The sequence below is a fragment of the Peromyscus leucopus genome, chromosome 15 (assembly GCF_004664715.2).
Source record: "Peromyscus leucopus breed LL Stock chromosome 15, UCI_PerLeu_2.1, whole genome shotgun sequence".
Taxonomy (NCBI): Eukaryota; Metazoa; Chordata; class Mammalia; order Rodentia; family Cricetidae; genus Peromyscus; species Peromyscus leucopus.
In genome coordinates this window covers 26277515-26290844 of record NC_051076.1, presented here as the reverse complement: position 1 = coordinate 26290844, position 13330 = coordinate 26277515, and the positions used below count along the sequence as shown (strand labels likewise).

At 43.0% G+C, this 13330-nt stretch overlaps 1 protein-coding gene across 2 annotated transcripts in view; it reads left to right on the top strand.

The window, feature by feature from the left end:
* Positions 1 to 12396, top strand: part of Copa (COPI coat complex subunit alpha) — a 48791-nt gene extending 36395 nt beyond the window's left edge. The window contains exons 20-33 of one of the 2 annotated variants that reach the window (XM_028865582.2): positions 459 to 648; positions 766 to 861; positions 3382 to 3470; positions 3657 to 3780; positions 5275 to 5364; positions 5562 to 5671; positions 6821 to 6898; positions 7071 to 7139; positions 8020 to 8156; positions 8409 to 8595; positions 8680 to 8790; positions 9066 to 9227; positions 10929 to 11123; positions 11533 to 12396. In XM_028865582.2, the coding sequence (XP_028721415.1) occupies positions 459 to 648; positions 766 to 861; positions 3382 to 3470; positions 3657 to 3780; positions 5275 to 5364; positions 5562 to 5671; positions 6821 to 6898; positions 7071 to 7139; positions 8020 to 8156; positions 8409 to 8595; positions 8680 to 8790; positions 9066 to 9227; positions 10929 to 11123; positions 11533 to 11592 (1698 nt within the window). In that variant the 3' untranslated portion in view covers positions 11593 to 12396. The remainder of the gene's footprint in view (positions 1 to 458; positions 649 to 765; positions 862 to 3381; positions 3471 to 3656; positions 3781 to 5274; positions 5365 to 5561; positions 5672 to 6820; positions 6899 to 7070; positions 7140 to 8019; positions 8157 to 8408; positions 8596 to 8679; positions 8791 to 9065; positions 9228 to 10928; positions 11124 to 11532) is intronic. The other variant, XM_037211226.1, reaches the window with a different exon arrangement.
* Positions 12397 to 13330: the final 934 nt, after the last annotated feature.

Sequence of the window (13330 nt, the reverse complement as noted above, 5' to 3'; positions counted from 1 at the left end):
CTGAAGAATCTGTTTGTTTTCCTTGATGCTTGATCTTGCTGGTTAAAATCCTTATGAAATGTTGAGACCCAGAGGGCACGGGCATTGTTTCAGGAGGAAAGGACTTAGGAGAGCTGCTTTTCCAGCTGCGTCTCGTTTCTCCCCTTATTTCCTCTGTGGAGCTTCAGAACCAGCAGATAGGCAATAGGACAGCACAGGCAAGGACTGTCTCTGTGGACTGTGGAACTGATAGGTGGTTGGACTGTGCAAGGAAAACTCAGAGGGTGAGCACGATGGTGTGAGTCTCCATCTGTGGATCCAGTCTCGTTGTACGCAGAATTCCTGATAGAAATAGAGTGGAAGTAGTGATTGCAAGTATAGAGAATCCTTGGGAGATTTTGGAGACAAATGCTTTGATGGACTCCCCTGGTTTTGAGTCATAGTGCCCACTCTAAACCCTGACCACGGGAATTCTTCAGATTGCTCTAGAAGCAGCCAAAGCCCTGGATGACAAGAACTGCTGGGAGAAGCTGGGAGAAGTGGCCCTGCTGCAGGGCAATCACCAGATAGTAGAAATGTGCTATCAGCGTACCAAAAACTTCGACAAACTTTCCTTCTTGTACCTTATTACCGGCAACCTGGAGAAACTTCGCAAGATGATGAAGATTGGTGAGTTCCCTAAAACTAAGATTGGGAAGTGTGGGACTTGGGGGAAGGAGGAAGGTAAATAAAGGAGAGAGATCTTTAGCAAGAAGGCTAAGTTGGTTTCTCGTTGACTTGATGCAGCTGAGATCCGAAAGGACATGAGTGGCCATTATCAGAATGCCCTGTACCTGGGTGATGTGTCAGAGAGGGTGCGAATCCTGAAGAACTGTGGACAGAGTAAGTATCTATCCAGGACTCACCAAGTCCTTTAACACCTTGAAAAGTCTTTTTCGGGAATTGCCCTTTATTGTACATTTTTCACATTGTATGATACTATGTTTAAATTTTTCTTCTAAACCAAATGGTGGTGGAGCCAGACAAGGAGTCCTGATGCTTCTTTAACTTCCTCTGTGGAGATTAGACTCATGCTCTTTACAGGACTTGATTTGTTCTTGCTATTGTTTGTTGACAACCCACTGAATACCAAATATTATGCTAGAATTTGAGCTCCATTAAGGAACAAGTTCTAGGAATGGTGACTCCTATGTAATCTTAGCACTCAGGACGGTGAGGCAAGAGGATTTCCATAAGTTTGAGGCCATCCCGGGCTAAGAGTAAGACTCTGTCTCAAAAAGCAAGGGGTTAGAGAGGTGGGTCAGCTGTTAAGAACACTTGTTGCTCTTGCAGAGGACCTGGGTTCAGTTCCTAGTGCCTGTATGGGGCCTCACAACTCTACTTAACTCTAGTTCCATGGGGTCCAATGCCTTCTGACTTCTATGAGCACCAAGCGTGCACATGATGTACACACATACATGCAGGCCAATCACACATAAAATGTAATAACTCTAGTAAAAAAATTTAAGTACTAGGTGTAGATATAGGCTGTGGTAGAGAGGAGTCAGGGATAAGTCCAAGGTTGTTCTTAGCGTTGATGATGGTGCTTAAGTATAAGTAACTGGGTTAATTAAGAACTAGTTGCTTTGTAAGAAATTACCAGCCCAGAGCTGGGGGAATGGTGGAGCTAGCCTTTAATCCCAGCACTCGGGAGACAGAGACAGGTGGATCTCTGAATTGAAGGCCAGCCTGGTCTACAGAGGGGGTTTCAGGCCTTCCAGGGCTACACAGAGAAACTCTATCTCACAAAAACAAAAACAAAACAACAACAACAAAAAAAAATTAATTTTTTTTAAAAAATTGCCTTAAAATTTAGTAGAGGTTAAATATTCCTAAATGAAATCCAAAATTTGAAATGCTCCAAAATCCAAATAATATGTAACCCTGGCTAGTCTGGAACTTACTAGCTAAAATCCAGCTTCTTAAATGTCAATACATGCTTAGGAATTCCTGAATTTAGTCGGGTGGTGCTGGTGCACACCTTTAATCCCAACACTCAGGAGGCAGAAGCAGCCAGATCTCTATGAGTTCCAGGCCAGCCTGGTCTAAAAATGAGTCCCAGGACAGCCAGAGCTGTTATACAGAGAAACCCTGTCTTAGAAAAACCAAAGAAAAAAGAAATTTCTGAATTTAAAGGACAACTTATGGGAGTTGGTTCTCCTTTCAGGAATTGAACTCAGACTGCCAGGGTTGGTGGCAAGAGCCCTTATCTATTGAGCCATCTTGAGGGTCCAGATTTCCTATTTCCTGATGAGAAGATGAGGATATTCCTACTGTAATTTCTATGCAAAAGTTACAAAATCTGAAAATCTCTGAAATCTGAAACATTCATGGTCTAGTTTCCAAAAAAAGGATACCTAAATTATAATTGTTTTTTAATTTGTTTTAATTGATAATAGACTCTAATATAACACTTCTAGTAAGTGGCAAAAGATGTGACAGTGAACTCAGATGTTTAAAAAGGAATGGAATCAAGGGTCACTGTTATCAGGCACAACAAACATGTTTCTTTTTACCAGATTTTTTAAAGACAGGGTCTCACTATGAAGCCCTGACTGTCCAGGAATCCACTGGATAGGTGAGGTTTCTTACTTCCCCCTTGGCCTTTGCTTTTAGCTCCTCAAGTTTCTTCTCTTTTTGTTTTTATTTTAAAACCCTACTTTTTCATTCATGTTTTTAGCATGCTTCTTGTGCTGTTTCAGGGACTTCTTGACACATCTGTGGTGTCTATTGCCCCTTTCCAAGTTATATTCTAAAACAGCTGAGGGAACCAGCTCCCAACAGGGTGTCCTCTGGCATCTCCATGTGTGCTGTGAGACTCCCACACAAACATACATACACAGTAAACATAAAAACATTAATAAATAAAACATCTCACATTTAGAGTGTGGCTTAGCTTTGGTTCAGGGTGTCTACTGAACCTGCCTTCAGAGTGTTGTCCAGGACTATAGACATTCAAAGACCCAACAGGAGAGGAGTGCATTTCCACACTCACTTCATGGGTGTGGCCGTTACTTGGGTCTTTGCTCCCCTTTGTCTGAGGGACAGTGTCATCTTGCCATGTTACCTTCTCTATCACAAGTTCACAACATGGCACCTGGTTTCCCTCAGAACAGGTAAACAAGATGACACCCAAAATAGAATCCACAATTACTGTAAGCTAATCTTGGTTGTGACGTTCCGTCACTTCTGACATATTCTGTCCACTAGAGGCTAGTTAACCACTTGAGCCTGCACTTACGGTTGGGTAATATGGAAGCATTTGGATACTAGGAGATAGGGGTCACCCTCTCCCTCAGAAGTCTACCAAAATAGCATTCTCTTGGAAAAGTACTTATACCACAAAGCCTGTTTTTTCTTTAGAGTCCCTGGCCTATCTCACAGCTGCTACACATGGCTTAGATGAAGAAGCTGAGAGTCTGAAGGAAACATTTGACCCCGAGAAGGAGACAGTGAGTATTTACACAAGTGTCTCCGGTAAAACGACTCATTCTCATCTTGGCATAATTTAAAACCATAAATTTCACTCTCCCAGAAAATTGCAGAGAGAGGCTTAAAGCTGTCTAGAGGAAACAGCCTACCCTTAGCTGAATGATAGAACTGTTGATGTTTAACGTGTTTATTATTCCACCTCTCAGATCCCAGACATCGATCCTAATGCCAAGCTGCTCCAGCCGCCTGCACCTATCATGCCGTTGGATACTAATTGGCCCTTACTGACTGTGTCCAAGGGGTTCTTTGAAGGCTCCATTGCCAGCAAGGGTAAGTGCTCATTTCTCCTATAGCACTTGTTACTTGTTTTATAGAGAACTATCCTCAATGGGTCTGAGTATGTACTCAGTTAGTAGAATACTTTCCCAGTGTGTATGAAACTCTGGGTTCAGTCCCTGCCATTATGCACATAACTGACACACATCTGTAATACCAGCTAGGGATGTAGAGATAAGAGAATCAAAAATTCAAGGTTATCCTTGGCGCATAGTCAGTTTTAGGACAGCCTGGACTCCACATGTCTTAAAAACAATCTTAGAAAGTACCAGTAAGTAACAGTTTCATCTGTTCTTTTTTTCTGTGTGAGGTTTCACAGAGCACTGAAAGGCTAGCCAGAAGTAGGATGTAGTCTCACAAACTGAGGAAAGGCTTTTTGAGATCATTAAAGAGAAATTGAAACAGATGTGGCATACACCTGGAATCTCAGCAATTAGGAAGTTGAAGGAAGAGTGTTGAGTTCAAAGCCAGCCATCACACATTACATAACTAGTTTAAGGTCAAGCTGGGTCACATGAAACCCTTTCTCAACTCTCTAGCCCTAACCCCTTACCTCCTCCCCCCAAAAAAAAGGAATTTAGGAAATGATGTAGGTGGGTGCCTGTGCTGCTGCTGCTGACATCTATAAACACTTTGGTGTGTTTCTCTAGTTCACCGTACATGCAGTCATATCCACTCATTGTTTTCCTGTCTATCATGTGCTATGTGTGTATCTATGGACAACCACTGCTTACTGCCATCCTTGCCCTCCTGTTTGCTTGGACATTTCCATTACTTCACCTTTATGTAAAAGCCTAAGCAGACTTGAGGCATTTTGTGTCTGGCTCGGTTCTTTCTTCGGCCTCCTCATTCTCTGCACAGACTGCAGTAATGGTGACTTAGCAGAGATTTCGGAAAGAAGTTCCAAGAGTAGGCAGCCAGAGATAGCCAGGTTTTAGTAACAGGGAGTTAATTCTCTCCTACCTGAACAGAAATTGAACCCAGGGTCTGGTTATCTCTTCTATTTCCTCTCTGCAGAATCTGTTGCAAGTTAGCACAGCATATATACCAACAAAACCAATAACTCATAATATGGATGGGAACTTTGGAGATGGCTCAGGCGGCAAAACCTGCCATGCAAGAATGAGGGCCTGAGTTTGGATTCCCAGCACTGGAATTGCAGACACTGACATACACACACACACACACACACACACACACACACACACACACACACACACACACACACAGGCATGGACAGAAAGCAGAGCAGGACAGAACCTTTGCAATTATTGTTGGTTTTTTGTTTGAATTTTTTGTTTTGAGACTTAATACAATAAAACATGTTTACTGACATTCAGAGTTACCACTTTCTAAGTGGACAGCACATATTCCTGAGGACACAGCCCTGAGCAACTGCTTTGGAAAGCATGTACCTTGCCTGTAGAGGAGATGGGACTTGAGACTTGCTAGTCTCTAACCATCTCCCTTCTGTCCTTCCTTTGGTAGGGAAGGGAGGAGCATTGGCTGCTGACATTGACATTGACACTGTTGGAACTGAAGGCTGGGGAGAGGATGCGGAACTGCAGCTAGATGAAGGTAAGAATTCTGGTTTAGGACTGTTCTGAGATAATAGGCTCCACGGAAGGAAATTATCTGTGGAACAATCTGTAAGCTTCTAACTCATGGAGTCAATAAGATTCTTAATAGAGTCAATAAGAAGATTCTTAATATTTTGCTTTTTTTCTGGGTATGCTACCACCCAAATCTATTTTGATCCTGGATTTTCCTTATAGATGGATTTGTGGAGGCTTCAGAAGGTTTGGGAGAGGATGCTCTTGGCAAGGGACAAGAAGAAGGAGGTGGCTGGGATGTAGAAGAAGATCTGGAGCTCCCACCAGAGCTGGTATGTGCAGTTCCTGCTCTGGAACTTCTCTCCTTTTCACCCTATAAAAACTGGTGGGAGGTCTGGAGACACGGCTCAGTGGCTAAGAGCATTTGCTGTTCTTCCAGAGGTTCAGGGTTCAGTTCCCAGCACCCATATCTGGTGACTCACAACTGCCTATGACACCAGCTCCAAATGATCTGATGCTCTCCGACCTCCCCAGACACCTATATGCACATAATGCACATAAGCCCACACAGGCACAGACACATACATATAAATAAAAAAGAATAAATATTAAAAAAAAAAAACTGGTGGGGTGCACTCTGTCTCTGTGCCCCTATCTCTCTCTGTCTCTCTCTCTCTCTGTCTCTCTCTCTCTCTCTCTCTGTCTCTCTCTCTCTCTCTCTCTCTCTCTCTCACACACACACACACACACACACACACACACACACACACACACACACACACACTCTTACACTGTGTGCCTATCCTGAAGTCTCCACAAAGCGGGGGAGGGATACAGAGCAGCCTCCTAATCTGATACATTTTGAAAGAGGAGAGCCAGAGTCTGGCCTTGTTTCCATTCTTATGTAGAATAAGAGAAGGGGATGAACAGCCTGTCTCTAATCTATTCTTATCTTCTACTTGAAAGAGGGGAGTGTCTAAAATCTGAATTGGAGCTTTTGGTATGTCATTTTTGTTTTGGTGAGGTAGCTCCCTATTCTATCCCTTTTATAACCATCACCCTTTCTCCTATAGAAGTAGGGATCTAAAAGGTTGTGTCTCTTTGTCTTTGGTGAGGTGGCTCCCATTCTGTCTCTCCCATAACCATCACCTCTTTTCTTGAGCAAAGGTAGGCCTCTAAATGGTTGTGTTTTGAATTCATGAGAACACAGTACCTAGACAGCTTTTTTAAATGTCTTAGATTGGGGCCTGCAAACACGGTTCAGTTGTAGGGTGCTTGCCTCGAATGCACAAAGCTTTTGTTTTGATCCCCACAATATATAAATCAGGCACCGTGGCATATGACTATTATCCTAGCCCTTTAGGTTGAGGCAGGAGGATTCAATCCTTGCTACACGAAGAGTCTGAGGCTTTGTCAGACTCTGTTTAAACAAATAAATAAAGCCTTAGTTTTTGTTTTTGTTTTTGTTTTTTTTCTTCTAGGATGTACCCTCTGGGGTCGCCAGTGGTGCTGAAGATGGGTTCTTTGTGCCTCCAACCAAGGGAACGAGCCCAACTCAAGTAAGCAGGAAAACGAAATTATACAGGCATGAGTGCTTCTGAGCTGGTTAATACTTGATTACTGTGTAAAAAATATATATGTATATTGGCTACTTTTAACTGATATGGAGGAGGAGAATTGGAAAGAGAAAGGAAATTTTTCATTTGGCTTAGGTTTTCTGTTTCTTCCTAGATTTGGTGTAATAACTCTCAGCTTCCAGTTGATCACATCCTGGCAGGTTCTTTTGAAACAGCCATGCGGGTAAGTCTTTAAAAACCTTGGCCCTTACTTTTGAGTGTAAGTCCCAGAGAGAATCCCAGAGAGATTCCCAGAGTCCCAGAGAGAATGGTTGACTCAATCTTTTCAACCACATGGGAGTGGTCTGACCCACAAGCTGTATATTTCATGGAAGTTATTGGCCTTGCTAAAGGAACTAGCTTTACACAGGCCTCTTCCCGGTTCTCCATTTGGTCTGTGTTTGTCAGTAAGTGCGTTTAAGATGGATCTTCAGCCATTTCCACAGCTTTATAGACGCTTTCTGGCTTTCACTAGTAAGAATCAGTACCACTTCTTGCACAGGTGTGTATTGTGCACACTGTATCTATCAAGTGTTATAATGACAATTACAACTGCAACAACCATCGACGTCTATTTATTTTTGGGTGTTGATTACTTTAAAATACTCTATATAGATGTTTAAATGGAGTAGATCCTATTATTACCTGTATTTTAGCAATGAGAAAGCAATACAGAGAAATAAAATACCTTGCCCAGGATTGACTTAATTTTTTTTGTTTGTTTACTTTTTTTTGAGACAGAGTTTCTCTGTGTAGTTTTGGCGCCTTTCCTGGATCTCCCTCTGTAGACCAGGCTGGCCTCGAACTCACAGAGATCCACCTGGCTCTGCCTCCCAGATTAAAGGCAGGTGCCACCACCGCCTGGCTTTGACTTAATTTTTAATTGGTAGAAAACAAATCCTCCAGCACTCTAGAGGCAGAGGCAGGTGGATCTTTGAGTTTCAGGACAGCCTGGTCTACAGAGAGAGTTCCAGGACAGCCAGGGCCACACAGAGAAACCTTATCTCGAAAAACCAAAACAGAAAGAAAACAAATCCTTATGTTTCTATTTTCTTGCTTGCTAGCTTCTTCATGACCAGGTGGGAGTAATCCAATTTGGCCCCTATAAGCAACTGTTCCTACAGACATATGCTCGAGGCCGTACCACCTACCAAGCACTGCCCTGCTTGCCGTCCATGTATAGTTACCCCAATCGTAATTGGTAAGTCCCCTTGCTCCTTGCTGTTCCAAGTTGGAGTAGCCACTTCAGATGTTAGCCACAGTGACATGGAATTGCCCCAGAGCTAAGGTTTCCAGAAGAAAAGATCTGTGGCTTGTTACTTTGGAGTTTGATCTATACCAGCTTCATCCTATTCCCAGCAACTTTCACAGTAGGATGTTGGTGATTGGGTTTGCTAGAAACAGAGCATGAGTCCTTGACTATCCTATTTTCTTCCTATTTTTCCCTTTCCAGGAAGGATGCAGGGCTAAAGAATGGTGTACCAGCTGTAGGCCTAAAGCTTAATGACCTGATCCAGCGATTGCAGCTGTGCTACCAGCTTACCACAGTTGGCAAGTTTGAAGAAGCTGTGGAAAAATTCCGTTCCATCCTGCTCAGTGTGCCTCTTCTTGTTGTGGACAATAAACAGGAGATTGCAGAGGTAGGAAGAATCTAGCCACTTGCCCAATCCTGGGCACCTCCATATTCTTGTATATGTCATGACTGTCTTCTGCTGCCTCTTCAGGCCCAGCAGCTCATCACCATCTGCCGTGAATACATTGTGGGTTTGTGCATGGAGATAGAAAGGAAGAAGCTGCCTAAGGAAAGCCTAGAGCAGCAGAAGCGCATCTGCGAGGTAAGATGTGTGGGGCCAGCACTGCAAAGGCACTATCTAAATTCTTTGTGTGGTTCGGATGTTTCTTGGCTTCAGGGAGAGAGAGAAATTGGAGTTCATCTCCATGAAGAGGTACTCCATTTCTCCACCCTTATTCCTGAGAATAGGTAGAATTAATCCCTGTCTTATAGCCAATCATGTTCGCTTTGTATTGTTGTTTTGTTTTTTAAGATTGTGAACCTGTTTATAAACAACAGCTGAGCATCAGCCTGTCTTGTGTCCTTTCTGTCCACTAGATGGCAGCCTATTTCACACACTCAAACCTGCAGCCTGTGCATATGATCCTGGTGCTTCGGACAGCCCTCAACCTTTTCTTCAAGCTCAAGAACTTCAAGACAGCGGCCACCTTTGCCCGGCGCTTACTGGAACTTGGGCCCAAGCCTGAAGTGGCCCAACAGGTACAGGGGAATTCCATCAGTGACTTTAGGGGCACCAAATGGAAAGAGTAGAAGCCCAAGATCCTTGTCTTTGAAACAAAACAGTATAATAGCATTCAACCCAAAGGAAGCCAATGGAATGCCACTCTCTGGCTACCTTCTGACCTTGGGGCTTCTTTTTCCCCCCTGGAAACTAAAGCAATAATTTATTCAGACATGGCATTGGGTAAGTGACATTCTAAAATACTTTATATAGGTGTTTAAATAGAATAGATCCTATAACTATATTTTAGTAATGAGAAAGCAATACAGGGAAGTAAAATACCTTGCCCAAGTTTGGCTCCATTTTTTTCTATGTAGACTTGACTGTCCTGGAATTTACTATGTAGACAGGCTGTCCTCACACTCAAAGAGATCTGCTTGCCTTTGCCTCTCGAGTGCTGGCATTAAAAATATACACCACCACACCCAGCTTGATTTAATTTTTAATTTGACATTTGTGCTGCATCTTACTGCTCCATGGCTTTGCAATCTAGAATAGCTCCAATGCACCTGCAGATAATGCATCAGTCCTTAAGCTCCAGTGTACCTGCAGATAATGCATCAGTCCTTAAGCTCCAGTGCACCTGCAGATAATGCATCTGTCCTTAAGCTCCAGTGCACCTGCAGATAATGCATCAGTCCTTAAGCTCCAGTGCACCTGCAGATAATGCATCTGTCCTTAAGCTCCAGTGCACCTACAGATAATGCATCTGTCCTTAAGCTCCAGTGCACCTGCAGATAATGCATCAGTCCTTAAGCTCCAATGCATCTGCAGATAATGTATCAGTCCTTAAGCTCCAGTGCACCTGCAGATAATGCATCAGTCCTTAAGCTCCAGTGTACCTGCAGATAATGCATCAGTCCTTAAGCTCCAGTGCATCTGCAGATAATGCATCAGTCCTTAAGCTCCAGTGCACCTGCAGATAATGCATCAGTCCTTAAGCTCCAGTGCACCTGCAGATAATGCATCAGTCCTTAAGCTCCAGTGCATCTGCAGATAATGCATCAGCCCTTAAGCTCCAGTACACCTGCAGATAATGCATCAGTCCTTAAGCTCCAGTGCACCTGCAGATAATGCATCAATCCTTAAGCTCCAATGCACCTGCAGGTAATGCATCAGCCCTTAAGCTCCAGGTGACACATCTTGACCTCTTGTATGTCTCATATGTATTCCATTATCTATGCCATCCAAAAACATTCTTCTTGGGCAATAGAAATCTGTTTTAACTCTTTCTGGGGCCCAACCCTGATAATCTAATCCCCAGACTTTGTTGAAATTGTGGTTTTAGAGCAATGGAGCCATGTTGGAGAAAGAGAAAGATTTCACTGTGTATTCCAAACTGGCCCTCAAACTCCTGATTCTCCTGTTTCTGCCTCTGGAGTACTGGGATGCACCACTACACTCAGCAGCAATGGCAGTTGTGAATTTTTCACATACACCTATACATAGGATGGGACCTGGATTCCTGTAGTGTAGTTACTTTTATTGTTGTGTTCTGTTTTTTGAGATTAGGTCTCAGTATAGAACTCAGGCTGGCCTGGAATTTGAGGTCCTTCTGCTCCTAAGTGCTGGGATTATAGACTTAGAGCATCATGCCCAGCATAGAGTTGCATTTTGTATCAGAGATTATCTGTGCTGCTTTCTGTCCTCTCAAATAAAATGTTCCTTCCTTCTTCTAGACCAGAAAAATCCTGTCTGCCTGTGAGAAGAACCCCACAGATGCCTGCCAGCTGAGTTACGACATGCACAACCCATTTGACATTTGTGCTGCATCTTACCGGCCCATCTACCGTGGGAAACCAGTGGAGAAGTGTCCACTCAGTGGGGCCTGCTATTCCCCCGAGTTCAAGGGGCAAATCTGCCGGGTCACCACAGTAAGTACTGTCCTCAAGAATGTGTCTAGTGGGGCTGGAGAGATGGCTCAGAGGTTAAGAGCACCAACTGATCTTCCAGAGGTCCTGAGTTCAATTCCCAGCACCCACATGGTGGCTCACAACCATCTGTAATGAGATCTGGTGCCCTCTTCTGTATACATAATAAATAATAAATTAAAAAAAAAAAAAAAAGAATGTGTCTAGGATATTGAGGGGAGGGGCAGGAGAAGGAAGCATGCTGGTTGTTTTCTCACCCAGCTCCTTGAGGCAGTGATACTAGAGAAGGCTAGAGCTTCTACCCACTGTTCCACTTCTCGGTACCAAGCTTGTAGGGGGGTGTAGGGCATGAGCTTTCTGGGGTTTTCAGCCTTATTGATCTCTAACTTGATCCTGTTTTCCACTTCCACAGGTGACGGAGATTGGCAAAGATGTGATTGGTCTGAGGATCAGTCCTCTTCAGTTTCGCTAAAGCCCCTTCATGTGCATGGGTTAATCACTTATTGTCCCTTCAGAGTCTCTAGCCCCCAGCCCACCACTCTCCCCTTACTCTTCAGCTTGTTGACATCTGGTTCTCCCTAAAACTTCATGTCCTTTCTCTTCTGTGGCAAATCAGACTTTTCATGCTGGACTTCTTGCTCCTGCAACCTCTCTCCTGAAGATGACTGGTTGTGATCATAGATGACTTTGAATTTTAACTTGGGTCTTCCAAGGAACAAATGAAAACTTTGTGCTGGACATTTGTTTAGCAAATTCTTTCAGTATTTATTCCTCTCTCACCCACCACCTTTGTTTCTATGCCACTAGAAAACAGTGGAGTCTAATAAATGCTGTTTTTCCTCAGCCACATGAAATTCTTAACTATCCCATATTTTCTTTGGGCATTTAATGTCATCAATAGGTTCCTTCCCACTGTAGGCCCAGACACTTGCAGGCTGAGAAGTCTTTTTTTTTTTTTTTTTCAAAATGTGTCATTTTTCACTGATTTGTTTCTGTCCTTTATAACCATTGTTCTTATGTTTTGTGCTCACACTAAATAAAGTAAATTTCTATGGAATTCCCTAGCTTGCCATTTACTTGTTGGACACTCACTTTCATGCCCATGTTCACATCCACATAGCTCTCTCACCAGAGCAGATTCTTTGCTTCAGAATCATTTTTTAGTTATTATATTCATCATATACATTTTTAAATTAATATACACTGCAAGGAGAAATTGTTTTCTTAAGAGATTTGTGAAGCATAGATCTGTGTTGTTGGAAAATGGTAAAAAAAAAAAAAAAAAAGAGTTCTCTTGGGGCTAGAGAAGTGGTACAGTGGTTAAAGCGCACTGGCTGCTCTTCCAGAGGACCCCGGTTCAATTCCCAGAACCCATATGGCAGCTCACAACTGTCTGTAACTCCAGTTCTCGAGGATTCAATATTCTCACACAGAAATACATGCAAACAAAACACCAATAAAATAAATTTTTTTTAAAAAGTTCTCTGTTCCATTTTTTACTGCAGCTTTCTATCTGTTGCTAATTACAGCCAATATTTGCTGAGCACCCATCAGTGTCCATCACTGTTCTATGTATTTGACATATTATATTCACATAGAAGATGATTAGTATATAATAAATTATATATTTACAATCAATACATAGTTGTTTTGGCTTCTTTTCCCATTGCTGTGATAACACACCCTGACAAAAGCCACTTCAGGGAGAAAGGGTTTATTTGACTCATTTCAGCTTCCAATCAGTCCATCCCTGCAGGGAAGTGAAGGGGGCAGAGATCTGAAGCAGCTAGTCACACTAGATCCACAGTCAAGAGCAGAGAACAATGAATCCAGTACTCCTGCCAGTACTCAACTGAGTTTTCTTTTGTTTTTGGAGATAGGGTCTCACTTAGCTGGCCTGGAACTTGCTAGGTAGCCCTGGCTGGCCCTGAACTGACAAGACTGGGGAAAAAAGAAAAATCAACCTCTTTTCAGTACCAGCACTGGAGGCAGAGAACCTCAGGCCCAGCAAGTGCTGCTGCCCACTGTGGACAGGTGTTCCCATATCAATAAGTCTTCACAGACATTCTCTGAGGTCCTTCTACTAGGTGATTCTAGATGATGTCAAACTGATAGAAATGTCACAGTTGTCAGGGCGTTTTGCTTCTATACTAAGAATGATTGGCTAAATGATGTATTACTCCTTTGCTTTAAAATATATTCAGGCCCAG